General features: G+C 34.2%; 3 protein-coding genes across 3 annotated transcripts; all 3 read left to right on the top strand.

Moving 5' to 3' along the window:
* The first annotated feature begins 521 nt into the window (after positions 1-521).
* On the top strand, positions 522-15789 carry LOC128677376 (uncharacterized protein). The gene is made up of 3 exons (XM_053758159.1): positions 522-643; positions 14328-14519; positions 14967-15789. The coding sequence occupies exons 1-3, from the start codon at positions 623-625 to the stop codon at positions 15549-15551; spliced, it is 798 nt and encodes a 265-aa protein (XP_053614134.1). The 5' UTR covers positions 522-622; the 3' UTR covers positions 15552-15789.
* Positions 4967-10414, top strand: LOC128677368 (uncharacterized protein K02A2.6-like). Its single transcript, XM_053758146.1, has 2 exons — positions 4967-5137; positions 6197-10414. Exon 2 carries the CDS (start codon positions 6699-6701, stop codon positions 10119-10121), a length of 3423 nt encoding a protein of 1140 aa, XP_053614121.1. The 5' UTR covers positions 4967-5137; positions 6197-6698; the 3' UTR covers positions 10122-10414.
* Positions 15790-17384: 1595 nt separating the features above from the next.
* On the top strand, positions 17385-23429 carry LOC128678823 (uncharacterized). The gene is made up of 2 exons (XM_053760654.1): positions 17385-17678; positions 18502-23429. The coding sequence occupies exons 1-2, from the start codon at positions 17613-17615 to the stop codon at positions 22195-22197; spliced, it is 3762 nt and encodes a 1253-aa protein (XP_053616629.1). The 5' UTR covers positions 17385-17612; the 3' UTR covers positions 22198-23429.
* Positions 23430-23433: the final 4 nt, after the last annotated feature.

Genomic DNA, 23433 nt, shown 5'->3' with positions numbered 1-23433 from the left:
TGAACACACCAAGCGGAGAGAGCGATGCGAGCGGAGCTTCAAACTTTGCCAACCAAAGTCTATCTTGTGGTTAGGTTTGGATATGTGTCCAAAAAGTTAGGTTAGATTGGGAAGAGCCTATACATACTGCATGATGGTAGGTAAATAAAGATTATTGCATAATAAAGATTAGGCGTTATACTTTTGTACTTAATTGTTCAGTGAGAAATATAATTAAACCATTATGATTATTGGATAATTATTTTGTACTACTGACTAATTTGGGAAGTAAATGAACGGCGGTAAAATGTTAGGGTAATCGAAAATAGGCTATACTAAATTAAGAATAATAAGAATGTGAATGTACGAAAATATTTTAAGCAAAAAGTTTGTGTACCAACCTAAATTAGTAATACGAAAAATACTACCCGTAGGAAGATTAACGTAACGAAATACGAATAAGTAAATATGAATTAATTTATGCATGACATCTATATTGCATGGCTAAACCTAGTGTGCCTACATTGAGTGTCCCTTCTAGGCTAGCTAGAGGGCGAGGGGCAGGCTGCATGCGCCCGCGCCGCTGCGCACAGCCTACAGCCGCGTGCGCCACTCCTCCACTACCCGTCGGCCTGCGAGCAACATGACGACGACGCCTCTCAAAGTGAGTCCACAGACTTACTCATTAACCAAAACTTTCATTAACAAACACCACTCCATCCTTGCACAACACGCTTAACGCATCTTTCATAACTTATCTCTCGATATTCCATAGATGCTGACATTGACAATGCAAGGATTGCAATATCCTTCTATTTAACAACTTTGCATTCAATCTTCAACAAAGTTATTTCTTGCCTAAATCGATAAATCGAGTACTTGTTGACATAATATGACAGTATCTGCACAAGTGTTCACGTAGTCTATCTAAAATAGAATAAAGATTTGAATAACTTAACATACATTTTAGATTTGTCAATAAATCGTGAAAAGGTATTTTAATTTTATGCCATTATTTTGTTTAATTTCCATTTATCACGTGGTCGTTTTGCATACCAACTCATAACATTTATAAAAAATATAACCCAGAATATTCTATTCGCATATTATGTAAGTAATACTTATTATTCGTCAATGAGAAAGTCACACATGCAATTTTAATTATATATTAATTTATACATAACTTAAGTAAAAAATATAATCCAATGTGATTTACTCTTAACGGACAAAATTGCCGGTTCATGTCTTTATTAGTCGGTGTCTCCGTTCGGGCAAAGATTCTCCGAACATTTGAAATTGCACAACTAGATGGTCTAGTTAATAAACTTGCGAAATTTCAATGTAGTGAAGAACATGAACGCTATAAGATAATCGTACTCATTATCTTAACTACAAGAAAAATACCATCTTTCGTATACACTTTTACATGATTAAACTTTCGAAGGTGACTTCAATCACGTCGCCCATTGTAGTTTTTGTTCGTAGTTTTAAAGGTATTGAAAAAGGTACAGAACCTCGTCTCATTAACTAATCAACGGTTATTTTTACATGTAAAATGTTGGGGTCAAATCTAGCTGCAGGATATCCTCTTTTTAATTAATCCATGATTTTAATTTTATATTTAAGTACCTACTTAATTTAAGACGTGATTTTAATGACAGAGGACATTATGAGAAAAAAAATATAGAGAACATATGAATTAATCCCATTAGATAATTTAAATCCCATGTTAAAAACTTAAAAAGTACCACAAAGTACTTTCTTTGGCACGTGACAAGTGCGTGCGCCTGCTAATCGATCTGCACCATGTTTCCACCGATCATCAACATGACAAACAATACACGTTGTTGGAAGGCGCGTCGAGACCGCCTGACTTGGTTCCCACAACTCTCTGACATTTACCGGCAAATTGTGTCAATACATTTGTAACGCTCGTGTCAGTGAGATCCGCCCCAGCTTCACATTTATAACTTCGTTTTAGAGGCTTTGATCATGAATAAATATTGGGTGAAATTACTATGCAATAAAACTTCAATTTAAAATTTGGCATTTAAAAATCATAGATGCGTTATTCTATGAGTTTCATGATATATGAAGATTTGTTATAAATCATGACTTTTATTTTCTAACCCTGTTATTCATAAAAAAGATAAAGCATACTTTTAGCTAAAGTATGTTTTGTTACTATCGCACTTTAGAAAATTTGGCATTGGTAGAGCGAGACAAAACTTATTTTAGCTTAAAATATGCTTTATATTTTTAAGAATAACAGGGTAAGTGTATTTTTCAATAATGCTTTGACAACAAATAGTTGGACATCTCCATCATTTTTCTTTCTTTCGATAAAGTTCTGATGTTTTATTTCAATTCCTGGTGAAATATTTCCTTGTCAAAAGTCTAAATTTAAATGAAGTCTAAAAAATGGATCTTGATGTGAATATGTGCATAAATTTGCAAATGCCCATCCATATTGTGGAGTGATTCTAAGACTCTCTCCATAATATGGATGGGCATTTGCAAATTTATAAAAATAAAAAACCTCCTTTTGTTCTCTCATAACGAATGATTGATAATTCAGTTAAATATAATTTACTCCATACTTTGCTATACTTATCTAGCAAAACCCATATGGTTTTGGTAGATAAGTATACGTTGGTTTTAGTTCAATAAGAAATAAATAAACTTCAACAAATTGCAAGAAAAGCCTGTGATTAAGGCTAAGAATTATCTTATTAAATAATTTGTTTTACCTCCTCTAATTTAATTAATAGATAAGTCTACAATATTCTTAACAAAATCCACAAAATACTTTCACTGGGTATTGAACGAAGACAATAGTTTCACAGCTTGCTTGTTTATTTCTTGAATTTACTTTAGACAATGTGTAATTTACGCAAACTGTCTATTCACGCCGCACGCGTGGCATAATAATGTAGCTAAAGTGTTTTTCGAAGAACTTGTAGCATTCTGAAACGTTATTAATACGAAACAAAAATGATGACGTATGCATACGATTAAAATTTATAGTATTTTGATAAACGAACCAGTTATTATCAGTTAATCTTTACTCACAAAATAGAATTAACAATATAAACACAAAATTTTATATATTTTAAACTAAACTGCGTGTGTTTTTATTCGCCTACTTTGTTTTTTTTTCGCTAACTAAAATATAAAAATTGACGAGAAAAAGTGCCTGTGAAGGTCTAATTTGAATTTGCCACATTTGTTGCAATAAAATATTAGCATTATATCTCAATCCGTTGAGTAGATAGAATTACAAGCATATGCCTGCCAATTTTTGAATTAACATTGGATGTAAACACATGTTGGTAAACCTTAAAAAATAAAAAAAATAAAAAACAAATGTAACTTCCGCGGCTGGCATATGCGTGAAATGTAATAATGTTTATTATTAATGGAGATTATTTCAAATTTAATTATTGGCTCAATATCAAATCTGTTCTAAATATTTGTCATGACCCACGCAGTCTGAATAACTGGGTTGTATTTTTACACCTAGTTCTAAGATCTATTTTAAAAAAGTCACTAAAAAGGTACAATAATTTTACTGATTTGTCTATGTTCTTTGTCTGTATCAAATATCATCAGAGAGTAGTCTCACGTACACGGGCCAGGGCATACTCGGAGCCCTTATCTACTGACTCACAATAAGCTCACCTACGTTGCATTGGGAAACTGCAAGGTTTTCGATGCAATGCACTACGGTCACTGACCTTTGCCGACAATCGTGAATGCACAATGATGCGCTACATTTATTTTTCCTTCATTTCCATTGCTAAAACGGTTTAATGTAATCATAAATAATCCAAAGAGATGGATTTAGTTGTGATTCTACCTTTTTATTTTTATGATATATGAATTCTACCACAACAAAATTGATGGGGGTAACTAAAGTTCGTGTTATTTTTAAGAAAAACATACCATACATGGACAAAGACAAATATTAATAATTTGCAAAAACGTGAGTACATACATATCAACAAAAAATTGTTTCACTTTTCAGAAAATTAGGTGGAAAGTCTCTTCGGATCGAAAATGTTAAAACTATGCTTATTCAACGAACGCCAACCATGCTGGCATAGACACAAACTTCGCCGCATTTATCATTTGAACCTCCAAACAAATTAGCATAAAACAACGTGCGAAAACGAGACTTATTGTATTACGAGTTCAATTATTCAACTGGCTAATTGTGACCTTAGTTTTTCAACACGTTCCATTTCTTAGACCTTGGGCGTGGCAGCGTGGCTTACAGACGTGGCATTGCGGGCTTCCGCATTGGAGCCGGACCCACGGCACTGCCCATTTATATTGTTCACAACACCTCTGGCAATGCACCATGACCATGACTTCGTTGCGATGGGCTTTGAAATTGTCAATTACCTGTATTCAATGATTATAAAAATCATTCAGATTAATGACAATTCACATCACAATTTTACGTTTGTACCTCAGCCTCTAACTAAACAACTTGGATAAGAGCGGCAAGCGGACTATGACGTGAAGACACACGAAAATGTACTGCTAACGTCATCTATTGTGTCTATTGTACATTTAACCAACACAAATTTCACAATAAAGCTGATATTTAGACAAAATTAATAAGAAAAATAGCAAGAAAAAAAAACAATTCTGAGTAGGTATTTGTTTAATTTTTAACATTTCCAGGGCCTAAGATTACATTCTTTGGCTCTTGAATGTGGAGGCCCATGTTATTTGCTAACGTTAGTACCTCCTATTTTTAGAATCCCCTATCGAGAACACTCAAGTACTGTAGTCGAGGTACAACACAAATCATCAACAACAAAAAAAATACCTTAGAGTTTTTAGAATAATGTCATTTTTGTCACAAGCTTTCTATTCTTGTCAGAGATCTTGTTGCATTCAACCCGTGAAAAAATGGCCTTGTTTTGAGAAGTTCTTTCTTTGGAAGCCGACCCTGGGTGCACCATCGGGTCATGCTTATTGTAGTGTATACGTATCTATTTGTCTTGTGCGCATACGTCACGTAAAGCGAGCGGCGGGGGGCAGTCGCCGACAAGCCGTCTCAGAGTGTGTACGTGTGGTGGTGCGCTGTCAAGCCAAGTCTTTACTAGCTTATCGAGTGACAGTACAAGTGGCGACGAGGATAAAGGTATGTCTTGATTACATTATACGTGAAAAAAAAAAAATTAAACGATAGGGGAAGAAACTCAACATTCATCTTGCACGCTAAGTGCCAATTAAAGATGTAGCAGTCTAGTAGTTTATTGCTTTTATATATAACTGTAGTAATGATTGACATGGAAAAGTACCTGTGAAGGTTTATTTTCTCAATATAAACATTATATAGGCGTTTTGTTGTCCAAACAAATAATGGCAATATTTCAATGAAACGAGATAACAAAACAAAACCTATGAATCATAAGTCGGGCGCTTGAACCAGGTGCTCGAGCGAATAACCTTCCACCTACCCTATATTAATAATTATACATAGGTCAATAGTAAAGTAAACAAAGAAGTGGACGGCTACTGTTAGCCGTATTCTATACAATAAATTAATATGAAATGTCGTACAAAATGTACATGTTTAGTTAAATAACGACAATCAATAGAAAAATTTAAGCATGCAAGATGAATAAAATTAAATGATGATGATGATGATAATATTAAATTTACTTATAAACTGCGAAACTGATGTAAGTTTAATCTAGCGGGTAGAATATTTGAAATTTCAATTTGAGAATATGGTGACTATACTATTTAGGTATCTATCTAATCTACAATGTAAGTGTAGTTTTACGTGGTAAAAAAAAAAAAAAAAAAAAACGGTGGATACGTGGGTCATTAAATTGACAGTTGCTTTCAGTTAACTCAATTACAAAAAAATGTTAAGCACAATTCATATAGAACTCATTAAATTGAAGTTATGAACTTATGTGCATCGTTAGAGAAATGGTTGCCAAGCAGATAATTCTGTACATTTAATTGGTGAAACAAATTAGGTATAATCATTAAATTGACTGCATATTTGTATTCATGTTAGTATTGTGGTATATGACTTGCGAGTCTGGAACTGGCACCAAGCAGAAAAAGTCTGTATATAAAAGAAAAATACTTAAATGTATATTTGCTCACAAAATGTGAAGTAACGGCAAAAGTCGTTAATAGCAGACTAATAGTCTGATCATTAAATTGATTAACCTTATTTCAGGTTTGCCCAAAATGAGTCACGACGGTATAGCCTTAAATATGAAGATGAAAACTTCGACTGTGAGGGTGATTCAAGCTCAGTAAGCGTTAGATGGGAACGATGGAAACGAGCTCTCAATATATACTTGCAAGCATCTGGAACCGTCCAGAACGAAAAAAAAAAGGCAGCCTTGCTACATTTTGGTGGGCTCGACCTACAGGAAATATTCTACAACCTCCCGGGGGCTGATGTTGAACCATCGGAGGGTACTGACGTATTCAAAATTGCAATAAGCAAACTAGACGCGTACTTTGCACCGAAGCAGTGTACACTATATGAGCGTCACGTATTCAGACTTATTCAACAGGAGCCCACTGAAAAATTCGAGAAATTCGTACTGCGGCTCAGACAACAAGCTGATAAATGCGAATTTAAAAATAAAGAGGAGCACATTGTGGACCAAGTTATCGAGAAATGCTTCTCGAATGAACTAAGAAGAAAAATTCTTAAAATAGGAGATGAGATGACTTTGGATCGTGCTATAAATGAAGCTAATGCCCTCGAAACTGTAAATAAACAAATGGAAGAATTTGAGAAAGGGAAAACCCCTGAACAGACAATTAATAAAGTAGATACAAAAGAAAAACCTTGGAAAAATTATAGAGGCAGTAGGTGCGGGAGATGTGGAAACTATAGGCACTCTTCAAACTCCGATAAATGTCCTGCAAGGGATAAAGATTGCTTAAAATGTGGACTTCGAGGACATTTTAGACAATGGTGTAAAACTAAAAGCAACCTTAAAAGGAACAATACAGAAAATACTTCCAATAAGCCGAACCCGAAAAAACCTAGACTACAAACAAAATCTAATACTGAAGTTAATCAAATAGAAGATGACAGTAATGATGATCAAAATGGATATAATTATGTTTTTCACATAGACGAAGACCTACAAATTGACTGTGTAATTGGTGGAATCAAAACGAAGATGATCATAGACTCGGGTTGCAAACATAACTTGATAACTGGAGAAACGTGGGAAGTGATGAAGAGACGGAAAGTGGCAGTATCTAATCAGATCGCTAAACCAGATATTAGATTTGTAGCATACGGAAGTAATAAACCTTTAGAAGTTAAGGGATGTTTCAACGCAACACTACAAGTAGAGGACAAACAAGAAAATGCAACATTCTTTGTTATAGCAAATGGAACGAGAAATCTTTTAGGAAAACAAACAGCAATGTCATTAGGCATATTAAAAATTGGATTAAATTTAGGAGTTAATCAGGTGAATGAAGAGGAAAGAACAACATTCCCAAAATTTAAAGATGTACTGGTTTCAGTACACATAGATGACTCAGTACCAGCTGTTTCACAACCCTACAGGAGGATACCCATACCCTTAGAAGCAAAAGTAGAAACCAAATTGCAGGAACTTATAGACAAGGATATTATAGAGGAAGTACCTGGATCTTCAAAATGGGTCTCACCTATTGTTCCCATTCTCAAAGACAATGGGGACATCCGTCTATGTGTTGACATGCGAAGGGCTAACACTGCTATTCTCAGAGAAAACCACCCATTACCGACCATGGACCAGTTGCTGCCTAAAATGAGGGATGCCAAATATTTTACGAAATTAGACATTAAAGACGCCTTCCATCAAGTTGAATTGCACCCAGATTCTCGACACATAACCACATTCATCACCAGTAAAGGCCTCTTTCGATATAAGCGGTTGATGTTTGGGATCTCATGTGCTCCAGAAATTTTTCAAAAAGTTTTAGAACGAATGCTACTTGGTTGTGATGGAGTATTTAACTTCATTGATGACATTTTAATATTTGGAAGAGATTTGGAGGAACACGATAAACGTTTAAAAAAGGTGATGGAAGTGTTAAAAGAAAATAATGTGGTTTTGAAAAAAGAAAAGTGTTTACACAGAGTAAAGAAGGTGAGTTTTTTAGGACATGAACTTTCAGATGCGGGTGTTCGACCACTGCAAAAATACGTCACCACAGTTCAAGAGTTCAGGCCACCAGTAAATGTAAGTGAACTGCAAAGCTTTCTGGGTTTAATAAACTACGTAGGAAAATGGATACCTAACCTCGCGACAGTTACTGAACCATTTAAAGTACTACTTCGTAATAAAAACGCAAAGACGTCAGATATTCAAAAAGATTGGGGCTCGAAACAAGAGGAAGCATTCGAATATTTGAAATCAACCCTGTCCAATATTCCTAACTTAGGATACTACAACGTAAATGATAAAACAATTGTCATTGCTGATGCCAGCCCAGTCGGCCTCGGAGCAGTATTGATACAGGTAAATGATAGGGGGCCGAGAATTATCGCGTATGGGCACAAGACGTTAACGGACTGTGAACGCAGGTACTGCCAAACCGAGAAGGAAGCGCTTGCCTTGGTTTGGGCAGTGGAACACTTTCATATTTTCTTATATGGTAAGGATTTCGAACTGATAACAGACCATAAACCTCTAGAAGTAATTTTTGGCCCAAAGTCCAAGCCGTGCGCGAGAATTGAAAGATGGATTCTTCGGCTCCAGTCATATAGATACAAAGTAGTATATAAACCCGGAAAGACAAACATCGCGGACCCATTATCTAGGCTTCTTAAATTACCCACAATTTTACCGACAACAAAAGAAGATCACATTCACCAAATTGTTGAATACACTCGACCCGTTGCGGTATCAATGAGGGAACTTTTACATTATTCTAGAGAGGATAATGAGATAAAGAGTGTAAAAGAAGCTATTTACAATAACAAGTGGGGCGATGAAGCAAAATCGTTTAAAGTATTCCAAAGTGAACTCTGTTTTTATGAAGGACTTCTACTGAGAGGCACGAGGATCGTTATTCCCAAAGAATTGCGTGAAAGGGTAATGAACGCTGCACACGAAGGCCATCCTGGCATAGTGGCAATGAAAGCCCGAATGAGAACCAAAGTATGGTGGCCAGCGTGCGACAAGGATGCCGAAAATTTCGTTAAAGCTTGTCGAGGGTGTACTTTAGTTTCCGCTCCAAACCCACCAAACCCTATGAAGAGAAGAGAGATACCGGAGGATGCATGGATGGATGTTGCTATTGACCTAATGGGACCTCTTCCAAGCGGCGATTATTTGCTAGTTGTAGTGGATTATTTCAGTAGGTACAAAGAAATAAAAATATGTCGGAAAATCACTAGTACTGAAATAATCGGAATACTCAAAGAAATATTCAGCCGATTAGGAAATACTCTCACTATAACTGCTGATAACGGTAGGCAATTTTGTAGTGAGGAATTCAAATCATTCTGTAAGGAACAGAACATTACCCTCTTCAATACTATTCCCTACTGGCCACAACAGAATGGCGAGGTAGAACGCCAGAACCGCGATATTCTTAAGCGACTAAAAATAAGTCAAGCCGAAAAAACGAACTGGAGGGAGAGCTTATACGATTACTTAGTGATGTACAACAGTACACCACACTCGGTTACGGGAAAGACGCCCTCGGAGTTATTTTTTAAGCGGAAATTCAGAGATAAGATTCCAATGGCAGGTGATATGGGGTTAGAACCTTATGAAACAGAAAGCGAAATGAAAGACAGAGATAAAATAATGAAGGAAAAAGGAAAGGAATATGGAGACAGAAAGAGAAAGGCAACAGAATGTGATTTGGAACCTGGTGATAAAGTTTATATAAAAAACATGATCAAAGATAACAAGCTTAGCCTTAACTTCGACACAACTAGCCATACAGTAGAAAAAGCAGTTGGGGGCGATATTCAAGTTCGAAATGACAAAACAGGGCAAAGTTACAGAAGGAATGTGGTACATTTAAAAAAGATCCAAGGACAGTGGAAAGTGATAGACAGTGACAAAGGTGAAGACAATAGTCGGGACTCTGGAGAAGGAAACGATTCGATTGATGCTACCGAGTAGTAAACAAGAGGTGTTATTATTTATCATAGATGTTGTTGATTATTTACCTGAATTTTGATTGGTGAAATGTAGAATCGTCTCATCGATAACTGTAGTTTTATTTAAACTAAAATATATTTTAGTTAAGGAGGGGATGTAGTGTATACGTATCTATTTGTCTTGTGCGCATACGTCACGTAAAGCGAGCGGCGGGGGGCAGTCGCCGACAAGCCGTCTCAGAGTGTGTACGTGTGGTGGTGCGCTGTCAAGCCAAGTCTTTACTAGCTTATCGAGTGACAGTACACTTATCATAATAATGTATTGTCATTGAAACTGAAGCGATATGAAATTTCGCACTTGAAAGATTTGATTAAATACAGATAGACGGACGGCTAATAAACTAACTATGCCTTGTAACAAGACAAGTACCGCGTCGTCGATGTGTTTTTAGTTATCAACCTGCAAAAAGTAAGTTTTTGGTCTACTGTATTTCTAACTCAGTCTATAATGTAGTACACATTACGTACATATACGTACTCAGTGCACGTATATGCGTTTTCCAAAGGCAGTTATCCTTCACGTTAACAATTTACTGTCAAAGTTTGTTAGATTATGATTTATGTCTTTTGATTATTTCAATTGGTAACTGTTCATTCCCACGATTAAGCCTGCCTGTTGACATGAACCTCTTTTTATATTTTTCATATTTTCTTAAATTTATAGCAAAAAATATATTTTTATTTTCTGAAAATATGATATTGTTACACTCTTAACGCCCTAAAATAAGAACACTCCTCGCGAAACAAAAATGACTGAGAAAAGAGTCTTGACAGATGATAAGCAAATACAGCATTCCCAAGGAGGCCGACGGCCGTAACATCCACAATAAAAAAAATGCAGACAGGTTTTTAGGCAAACGTTGAGTTTCGGATCATCACAGCCGCAAGTGAAACCTGGAGATATAGATTCCATTATCTGGAACTTTAGTCATATGCAAATGAATCGAAACAACAATTAGGATGGATGGATATTTGTGATTAGTTTGTTAAACTGAACTCAGGATTACACAAGTTACATATCATAGGCAATTCAGATTTGTTAATCAACGTAATGTAATAAGCCTATCAAACAATATTCACGTCCGACTAATTTGAACATCTTGACATTCACATATCCTTACCAATATCTTTGGCGCGAACTTCATCGAAATTTCAAACATAGAAAATGTCCCAAAAACTTAATATTGAAATAGTTTTGAGTAAACGAAAAATAATATCATCAAAATCAAAGCAGCAATTAAATAGCAGCTATTTCTTAGTAGGCGTTATATCTTTATGAATAAAAATATTTATTTTATTACAAATAACTTTATAGTTCTTCTACTTTATATAAATTCAAAGTTACTTTAATATTAATTTAATACCAACATTATACCTGCATGCCTGACATGCTTCTAATTTTAGGTCGTTACTAATAAGCATTTTATATTAAGTACCTTAAAATCGCCACACCTCACGTCTCACTTTATTTCTTTCATACGAGAGTAGACACATAAATAATATCGGAATGTTCTAGTTAGTAGCGGTCTATTACATCAAGAGATTGTTTCTAAAAATAAATATAAGTAGTTCTTTTTTGGATTCAACTTATTGTACTGGGCGTCTGATATAGCACGATCGGTGTAATTTTTTCACTATGTTTTTTTTCACCTGAAGCAAGTGTATGATATAATTATGAAAATTATCTATAGGTTGCAAAACTCATATGGCCCGAGTAGGATTTGAACTTGGGACCTTTTGATCTCGTCCTAAACACTAAACCACCACTACAGTATGCATTTGAAACTTGGCAAGTAGTTGAGTGTATGTGGGTGTACCATTGAAAAGCACAAGGATTTGGTACATTACTATAATTTGCTCTCGTGGGATGATATTCAATCATATTTATGTCATTTTTAATTATAATAAATTACACTACCAGCGTTTGTATGTTACTTCGTTACCTTGTTTACCCTGTACAGTGTACAGTGTACAGGTTGGCTTTGTGGCCGGAGAAATATGTAGGTTTAAGTTTTCTTTTAACTTACATTGTATGTAATACGTTTTTTTAAATCTATTTTGTCATAAAATTGCTGCAGTGGAAATTCGGTGATATTAAATCTATTAAAAAATTAAAATACATAAATAATAATAGATATTTTTAATTTAGTTTTCATTTTCGTTGAATTTAGTTGTTACATAATTATAGATAAATCGTTATGCATATTCCAGTTAGGGGATAAATAAATATATTATTTTCAACGTTGCTTTTTGATTATCCTATTATATGTATATTACTACACCTACATGACACAGCCTATGCGATCGCGTCATTAAAATTGTGAAAGGTCCGGATAAAGTTCAGTGAAATATCAACACCAAGTTTAAGAGGAAATGAGATGACATTGACATTATTTATCATAAATGTGTAGGTTAATGTCAGATTGGTTTTAGAATACCTGCTTAATCCTAAAACCAATAACAATAGCCGCTCTTTGGAACCCAGCCCGTCCATCCCCGATCCCATACGAAATTGGCAATAGGTAGGTGTGCAGAACCATAAGTGAAAATCCACGTTTTATTCTACTACGGTATATTAAACTCCATAATACATAAAGTCGTTTTTGTGTGAACAATAAGGCTTTAAATTAAAGTTAATTTAATTACATAGAATCAAATTTTACGTACTTATACACTGTTCCATTTGAATAAGCATAGTTTATTATTAGCAGGTTTTTCAACACGAACCATAATGTATAGGTAGTTAATCGAAATTATCCTCGCTTCTGCAAGTAAATTTGTCTATCAAATGCTACAGAGCGCCGACCGCATGACAAATCCAAATGTTAAGGTAGGTACGTGAGTAAGGCATAAATTAGAACATTGTACCCTGTTGTAAGTGCAAAAGATTACGCGCTTTACAAAAAGCCCTTTATTTTATAAGTAGGTTAATCTCAGTTTAAAAATAAGTTTTGACAGTCAATATTAGTAGGCCATAGGTAATCATTAGACCTAATAAACAGTGTGTACTCTCAGTATTCGTCATCACTAATTGTAGCTTAACAATGCAGTTTAAAGGTTAGGTATTTATTGACAATTCTTTAAAATGAAAGGATGCCAATTTCACCCACATTGCATCAAAGTACAAGTACCTATTAACGTAGGTGCTTTGTACTAAGTAGTAATTAACATAAGTCCTAGTAGTCCAAAATATTAATAGCTTCCTACATACTAAATACTTAGTTATATATAAACTACGCGTTAATAACGGTAATAATTAATCAAACCTTAAATCACCCTTCAAAAAGTAGGTAAAATATATATAATTTAACATTTTTAAGTTGTTAAAATCGTGACCCAGAAAACCATAACGGACGTTGAATTCGATCGCATGAATTCTCACACAGCACAGTGACATTTTTTTTATTTGCAATGTTAGGACTTGTAGTTACATAGTTTTGTTCCTACATACCACATGTTGTATTAATAATCTTATGAATCACTAAGCAGTGTTCAAGGTAAATCCTAATTGCTCTCGTTACAAGTTGGTAGGTAATGCAATTCGATAAACAGGTTTTCTGCAGCATGGAAAATTATAGGCATTTATTAGCTGTATCTTAAAAATAACACGTCAGAGTTTCTTAATTATAGACATCAACAGAAAACTGCATGCATTTTAGACATTTTAATTACTTCAAAATAGATATATCATAAATTATTCAGAAATACTAGACTAAATATAGAATACTACTGGCGTTACAAAGTCTTTACATGATTAAATCATGTAAAAATAATTGTTTTCACTGATAATATGATTTTTATATTATATCATATTATTATAATTATTTCATAAATATTTTTATTTTAAATGAATATGACGAAATTATAATCACTTTTGTAAATGATTTTTTAACCATATAAGAGTTTCGTAATAGACAGAATGCCTAATTTATAGAAAGTAGATTATTAAAACAAATGGAAAGTTATTATATTGTCGAATCTTTGGTCGCAGTACGTAAATAAAAGCTAATATTCACCTTGTCAATTTCTTGCGAAATTTTTTGTTAAATTACTTAATGAAAATATTCTAAGTCAATATTTTGTAAAAGAGCATCAAAATTTATATCAATACCAAATAGTCGCTTCAGTACTTTCTCAAATCGCTTATTGTTATTTGGTTACATTCCAGCTGTTACTCCTCGTGGCGGCGGTGAGCGCGGAGCCCGCCCCGGGCCGCGTGCCGAAGGTTTACAACGCTCTCATCACCTCCAACCAAAACCTGGAGCCCAGCAAGGCATACCCCGTGTACCAACCCGTGCTGCACGAGTCCTACTTCCCTTTTCAACCTGCTTTATTTTATGGAGACTACCCTCTCGGAAATGTAAGTAATATATGTAATATATTTGTGATGTCCCACGGATATTTATCTTGTGCGAGGTTTTTAGTACCTAAGTGTTTTTTTTTTGACCTGAATAGTTTTGAGTAGTAGAAATATGCGTAACTAAAAATCGCCCATAAAATATCTTTACCCGTAAAACTCACATATTTTTAGCCAGTGGCAGTCCATTTACATCCTTTATTTACTAGCCGCCCGTCTTGGCTTCGCTCAAGTAGAAACATAAAAATTATACCTACGCCTTCTATCTATTGTTGCAAACCGTATGAAAATGCGTGCAGTGGTTTTTAAGTTTATCGCGAAACGACAAACAGAGGTTAAAATAGTTATTAATAATGTGATGCATGTTATATCTCCCTACCTCCCATACTATCCCGTCAATAAGTTATTTAGCAATAACAGTAATTATAATAGAATTAATACAATTTTCAGGGAATTCATAGAGAATCGGCACATCCGAAAGATCCGCAACCTCACATACCGACGGAGCCCGCCGCCCAAGTACCGCAAGACGTTCCAGCTTCCTCGGACCTGCCTCCGTCGCCTCCGCCCGAACCTTCAGAGAAGCCACAAAGTGAAGCCTCCACCGCACCTCCCCCGCCACCAAACACTGAATCTCCCATACCTTTAAACGAGTTCGGTTTGCCTCCACAAGTACTACCTCTGGGACGAATAGACCCTGCTTATCAGGGATTTTCTCAAGTCGGTCCATTTACCTACACATATCCAAGTTTTCGGTTCTACGATCCCTTTGACCCCTTCAGTTTAAGCCCTTACGCACCTTTACCATTGTACCGACCTCTGCCTAATGTTTTGGCGCAGCCTCCTCCGGTACTAAAGACAGACATTCCGACAGCTACGCCAGCGCAGGCAAATCCTGAGCCTACAGCTCAAACTCCACCACCAGAACCAAATGACCTGAATATTTTGAACTTCGAATCAAAGGACCCTGCCATACCCAACGTGCCACCACCGCCACTTCCTCAAGGAGGGCTAAAGTCTGACAAATCTGCATAGTGATAATTTTAATTGTGTGACAAAGAATATCAAATTAAAATCTTCAGTTGTGTTGTGAAAGGACAGACCTGAGGCAAGCAAAAAATAGTTCCTGGAGATTATTAATTTATTGTAAGTACCAATTAGGTACATTTATATTTTTATCGTTTTGTAATTTTCGCATCGATGTATAATTTAACTCCGCGAATACATAATATGCTAATTAGTAATTAATTAAATTAAATGTGATTTTAAAATATTTGTAGTTTGTATTGTATTTTGTTCACATTCAAATTCGATCAAGTATTTTTTCTAATTAGGGTTATTTACAAACTAGAATTATATAAACGGCAATAATAATGAAGTAGCTGGTTGGCTCTTCTAGTTCTAATGTATAAATGTATAAAGATGAGGATATAAATTATAGGGATGTTGGGGATAATCGAATCTGTTCGTATTGTCTAATCATGCATGAGTGTTGACCTTGGAAGGTTTCCATCATAAATTCCGCGAATGTCAAAAATACCAATTTACATATTATGACTGTATGTAAAGTCAATATTGACTTAGCTAAAAGCTCAAGTTGATGATAAGAGAGTATTCCTGTCTGTTTGGTGTTGGTTTGTATGGTGAAATCAATAAACGTAGATATAACTTATCTTAATATCTAAAGCGTGCTTGTGTAAATGACACCGATGTCAATTCACTCCTATCACTTTGCTCACAGGTTGTGATTTTTTTATATTAATGAGATAAGTGATTTATTCAAAGACTCGACTAGCCTAACATGGTTATCACAGATTAGAATGAAATCTAGCTAATCTTTCTTTCTTTTCGAGTGTGTCAATTCTAATATAAGGTAACTAATCAAAATTATAAATGAGGTTTAGTGAGTAGGTATTGCACGGAAATTAATCTTTTGGTCCGGATCGGACTACAAGGCATATTAATCCAGGTTTGCATATCTATGATAAGCAATTTAAAAGCAAGTTCATAAAATATTTACAACGATAGCTATTGTCTACGCGCATGCGCTGTGACGACGAGCTCGCGCCTGCGCGATGTTTCTTTTCTTTAAAAAAAAAACAAATGCTGTCATGGACGATTCTTGGCTGTTGGTTTTTTAAATGTATTGCTCGTGATTTACCAGCCCTAAATAAATAATCTTTGTCAAATACCGAGTATAATTATTTATAAATATATACTCAGACAAGATCCTACAGCTATAATCACTCTCCCATCTTCGCGTATTCCCAATTGCATTTTCGTCTGTATCTGTCTAAGAAATCAGGTTCTGGGATTTTCCGCCTGCCTGACATTAACCCACTTTGGGAATTCTGTTGGTCCATACCAGCTGTCAATGCTTCTTATCTTTAGTCGCCTCGTATGAGCTCCACTCACATGAGGATATGGAATGTTCCTATTATAGGACGGGGACCGCACACCTTACTAATTACTGTCACGGCGACGTAACCCCCGATATTCCTGAACTCACGGCAGCGGAATAATATCATACTATATTTTATGAGCATTTTTTTTTCACACTGTATAATGTATATACATATGTACCTATACGCTGAAGGATCTACGATTCTCAATCTTTTGGATGATCTGGACTGAGTACAGTCAGTAGAAGTCCCATAAAACTTACAATTTAGACACGAGTGTTTCAATAAATATGCCTTTTCTGGGACTGTGGAAAAAAGTAAGACTCAACTCAAGCGAACTGAGTACCTATATTAATTGTATCTTGATTCAAACCTAAGGAATAAAAGTCATTTGGATATGTTGTGCTGATTGTGAATATATACGAGTACATAGCTGCATCCAGAGCTTGTATTCTCGTCGATAATTGGATTATCAGTCAGAAATATTGTAGCTACCTACAAAAAAAAGTTATAAACCTATTTACTTTACTTTCGATATTCGTGTAAATTATAAACAACATGTATATGTTGATATTATTTGCAGGCAGTGCCTATACGAGTAGAGTTATCGGAAAAATGTGTAATTCGCGATGTGTTCGTTCAAATCACAGTCGCTGTTGTGTCGAACGTAGCAATATGTCATTTGTCTGAAGTTATGAATAGGCTCGAGCTATTTCAATTTATATCCATATTTAGCGTAACAATCAACATAAGCATTCAAGTAAGTAATCAAGATGATAATATTATTAAAATCACTGTTTTATTGTTGTACTAGCTGCACCCATGTATTTATTTAAAAATAATGATTGTTTTTATGCATAGCACCGTAGCGCTATCTACTTTACAAAGCGCCATTCACATATTTGATCAAATCCTAAGGAAATCGCGTACTTTCTGTATTAAAAGTAGGTACCCTATATGTTAATACGAGGTATCTTAATATAGCTATATAAAAACTGGTCCAGCAGTTTGAGTGTGAAGAAGTAACATCATTCTCACAAACTTCGCCTTTATTTATAGTTGTTGAGATGGAGAAGAGATTATTATTAACAGTATTCATATAATCCGTCTGGATGATGACAACGATAATGGAGTCCAGTGTTTTTCGAATGCGGAAGGATTTACAACAATAATTGAAATTAACGATTTTATATATCATATAATATAGATAATAGATCAATATAAGGATCTATTAGCACAGGATGCTGATGATAGAATGGAAAAACTTGTATATGTACTATGATCTCGTCAATGACATGTCGGCTCAATATTGGTGTGAAGAAGGGCACGCAAATAATTTTTCACTAATTACAACAGAGAAAATAATTGTAAATCCTCGCGGTGGTCAAGTTCATGTTTACTCGTTGATTAACATTGACAAAATTAAATGATGAATTAATTGTAGTATTAGTCCTTATTATAAATACTTAGATTTTTCATTTTTTTTTGGAAATAAGACATTATACCTATAGGACGTATAGGCCTTGAGGGACCTTGACACTTTGAATTATAATATTTGAAATCAATTGTGGGTACTTTTTCAGGAATGTCCTAAAGAGGTATCATTTAACGGATTAAGCGTTACTTGGCAGAAAAGTCTTCCAGCAAATAATGTAGAGTCAGATCCTATCTGTTACCACGATGAGAAGATCGTCACCCGAAACTGCACAGGCTCGCAGTGGACACCAGCTATCCACGAAGTCTTGTGTTCTAAAGTCGTTCAATATTTTGACTTGTCATTATGCCCACCTGGATTTCATGTAATTCCTGATAACAATGGTTACTGCTACCAAATTCATAAAAAATCTGCCTGGAATTTTCCTTGTTTAGAAAGTGGAGGTGCATCGGTTATAACTGACTTTAACCACAAGGAAATAAGCGCATTGCTGGATTCGTTGGCTTTGTCAAACACATCGCGTTTTTTCTGGTTACCTGCGCAGCGGATGTCAACTTTTCAGCCTCTGACCTGGTATATACCCGGAAATAACTGGGGTCGTCATGTTGAAATTCATGAACATTTGCCGTTACGGTCCCGTAATTCGAAGAATTGTCTGTTACTTGATATATATAGCAGAGAATTAGTGACAGATGATTGCGGAAAAGAGTATCCCATATTATGCTTCTACATAAATGATTTACAATATCCAGCAAAATGTCCAGAAGGTTATCATGCATTCAGATTTATGTCCGATGATGGAATTTGTTTAGGAATCGAAAAAGCTGACGTTGAACCTGGTTTGACATTCACACAATTTATGGATACAAAATGTAATAGACCTATGGGACATACAATTGATGATAACCTAAAAAGATTTATATTCAAAAAAATTGCGGAAATGGACAGTCTTAACAATAATACGTGGTGTTGGTATACCAATCTTAATAATTACAACACAAATATATTACCTAATTCATCACAAATTATTATACCAAATTTAAATTTATTTGAGGGAGTAATTAATAGCGCAGGTACTTTAACTTTATTGAGTACTTTATCTTTGTTATCGTGTATGGCATGTGAAACTGAAATGATATATGAGCCTACAGAGTTTAGCTTGGAGTATAACGAGATGGAAAAGAGACTATTCTTAACAGTATATAATCCGTCTGGATTATGGTTAGATGATGATAATGATAATGGAATTCAGTGTTTTTCGAATGCGGAAGGATTTATAACAATCATTAAAATTAACGATTTTCCACATTTTGATCTATTAGTTCAGGATGCTGATGATAAAATGGAAAAACTTGTGTATGTCATAGATCTCGTCAACGACATGTCTGCTCAATATTGGTGTGAAGGGCACACCAAGAATTTTTCACTAATTACAACAGAGAAAATAATTGTAAATCCTCGGGGTAGTCAAGTTCATGTTTACTCATTAATGTTAAGAACAAACTCAACAACAATTGTCGATTCTTCAGACATAAAACAATTGACAGAAAATATAACTAACATTTTTAAAACTGAGAATACGCTTATTATGGAAATTACTGATAACGTTCAATTTATTGATATAATTGTACATCTACATGTAGCTATAAACGATACTTATGGTGATGAAGCACTTAATTTACAAATGAACTTACTTATTTTGAAAGAAAATGCTGAGTTGGAATTTCCAAACTATAACTACACATTAATTAATATATCAAGTTCTACGTATTGTCTGCCAACAAATTCTTCTGATTACATAACACTAGATTGGGAGCTAACTCCAATCGGCCATATTGCCACACCTACTCAATTTTGTTTACAAAAAAATGAACTTCCTGTTAAAAGATTATGTAAAGGGTCGTATCTTTCAGGGAGCGTTTGGGGAGAGGTAGAAGGGAAATGCAATAAAAACTACAAACCATCCATAATAACTACATTTCTTTATGAATTTGTCAAAGGGGAAACATGTGATAACACAACCTCTCGTTTTTTAATTGATGGCCTTAATTTTGTCTTAAGTGATACTGACATAATGATTCCTGCAGATATATATTATTTATCAATGTCTTTACAATATATATGTAAAGTAGCTCAATATAATCAATCAACAATAGATATGGGTGACATTGAAAACATAGCCTGGGTTATGGACAGAGTACTAGATGTTGACAGTGGATCTTTAAATTTAGCGCAAACTCTTAACTCTAGTAACTTTTTACTTGAATCTGTTCAAAATATAATTGAACTACTTGCGGCAAAGATAGTTTTAAATAATACCCTACCACCTCAATCATCTCATAAATTGGCTGTCAAAGATCAATTTGTTATTCAAATATCTTATCCAATATATAACAATATAACAGGTTTAGCTATATTAAGAACAGGTTTCTCAGACAAATTTACAGATATGGAAATTTTACCATTATACGCAAGTGATAGAATAGAAGATATTTTATCAATGGATAATTTAGAAATTGCTGCATGGTTGCCCGATGATGTATTATTGAATTTAATAAGAGTTTCGAATCATAGTAAAGACGAAGATAATAATTTACATATAATAATAAATGTTTACCACAATGATGTAGTATTTCAAGAATTAAAAAAAACGAACCATGTAATCGACAGTCGTATAATTGAGATCTCCGTACCGGGGTACGTATCGAATTTAGAAAATCCAATACCACTTATATTCAGAAGCATAAATAATACAGATTCTATTAAGTTTTGTAGTTTTTGGGATTTTCAGAATTCGAACATTGTAGGTAGGATTCCGGGACATTGGGCAACGCGAGGTTGTTATTCTCTAAAAATGTCTAACAACCTAACTTTATGCAAATGTTATCACTTAACCCATTTTGGGCAACTCATTGACCTAAGAAATAATTATTCTGATGATAGAACGCCTGCTGATATAAAGCATGCAGAAGTTTTAAATACGATTACTTTAGTTGGTAGTTTTTTGTCACTATCAGGCGTTATGGGTATATGGGTGACAGCAATAGTATTTGATGTTTGGAGAAAAAAGGCAGGTACAAAAGTATTGTTACAACTTTCGACGGCTATAGCTTTACCTTTAGTACTGATGATTGTGTTTAATCTTGACAATACTATTTTTATGGAATACGATGGAAAACATATTGTTGTTTCTCACATGAGGACAGTTTGTATCGTTTTGGGCGCTTTGCTACATTATTCTTTATTAGCAAATTTTATGTGGATGTTGATCACGGCTACTCTTCAATTTGTTCGCTATGTGCGCGTTTTGGGGGTTTCCCGACCATCGCGTTTCATGGTCAAATTTACAATTCTCGGTTGGGGTGTCCCGTTCATTCCCGTTTTAATTACTTTAATATTAAATCATGAAAACTATGTACCGAATCCATCAATAGACCATCAGATATGTTATCCGAACGGAACCTATTTTGTGATAGGAATTTTAATCCCAATTTGCGTCATATTATTTGTTAATGTTATTTTATTTGTACTGGTCATAAGAGCGATAGCGCAATGTCCCGATATGAGGATACCTGACAAAACTTTGATTTGGGCTCAGCTTAGAGTGTCCATAATCCTTTTCTTTCTTTTAGGTTTAACATGGATATTTGGAATCTTTTCGTTTTCTAGCAACTTTGTTTGGTCATATTTATTTTGTTTGACTTCTACAGTTCAAGGATTTGTTTTGTTTGTTTATTTCGTAATTTGTGATCCATCTACTAGAAATTTATGGATTGCTGTAATAAAACCGGAATTTTCTCAGAATTCTTCAAGAAAATCTGTGTTAAGCATTAGTAGTGGGTGACTGTACCTGTATATAATATTTACAAAAGTTACTTCGTTTTTGGCACAATTACATAAATATAATTAACTTAAGTTGAAATATTTAATATAAGATTGAAATTTACGTAATGGTATACTAATTTTAAAAAATACCTAATAAATATTTGGGAAAAGTACACGCTGTTCTAGTTATTTAAGTATCTATGAGTTGTCCGAGTTATCAGGATAATGTCACCCATATGAACAGCAGTCACTTTAATTGCTGCTGTTTAATAGATTATAGTTACATCATATTATTATATTATCGCATTTACTTAATTTTACCTAGTAATAAACTTGTGGTTTATAAACTACACTAATTAATTACAATAAAATATTGTGACTTCTCAAATTGTTCGCCAACGCGCTTGTAAGATTATCGCATAAATTTATGAAATGTCAATTTATGAAAGGTTATTTATTAATTCAAATAATATAATATTATTAATAAGTAAAATAATTATAACCGTTTAATTGAAATAATAATTAAATATGAAAACATTTAAAATTTTATTTATTTTTTTCCCTTTTCGACAATATTTAATTTTTATTTATTCATCATCGGAATGAAGCTACTAGAACTAGTCAAGGAACAACTCAAATGGGTATATTTCAGTATAGAATCCATCTTTTTTATCCTAAAAGGCCTGTATTCACGTTGATTTTGTCACTTTAAACATACTAATAAACCTGTAGAGCTATGTGATACAATATGGTAATAAATCTTACTTACCCCTGAATTCTGTAGTATGTATGAAATAAAAGTTGTATTGTCGACAATTTCTGTGGAAATATTCAAAATGTGCAAACTGAACCACTTTATTGATTGTACTAATGGTTGTAGAATGTTATACTCTACGATAGTTTACAAAACAAAGTTAGCTGAAATTATTCGGAATGAAATTCAAGTCAATAAATATTTAGTTTGATTGAGTCTAAATGTTGTTATGAAGACAACATTCTTGAACAAACAAACTTAGATTACGTGTATATAAGAACGTGGAAATTCATCTTTACTTTTTTCACCAAACATTGCTAACTTGACAGCAATCTGCAATACTGATAAAATTTATTATTCACAAATTTATATACTCTAAATATAATACATGAGAAAATTATAAATGAAGTACTAATAGTAAAAAGGAGCTGCTTTATTCTAAAGAAATCTGCCAACAGACTGAAAGAAAACAGAGGAAAAAAAGGATACTGACCGTGTAAA

Source organism: Plodia interpunctella, chromosome 2 (assembly GCF_027563975.2).
Source record: "Plodia interpunctella isolate USDA-ARS_2022_Savannah chromosome 2, ilPloInte3.2, whole genome shotgun sequence".
Taxonomy (NCBI): domain Eukaryota; kingdom Metazoa; phylum Arthropoda; class Insecta; order Lepidoptera; family Pyralidae; genus Plodia; species Plodia interpunctella.
The sequence above is the reverse complement of the archived record's forward strand: the minus strand, read 5'-3'. Positions and strand labels throughout refer to the sequence as shown.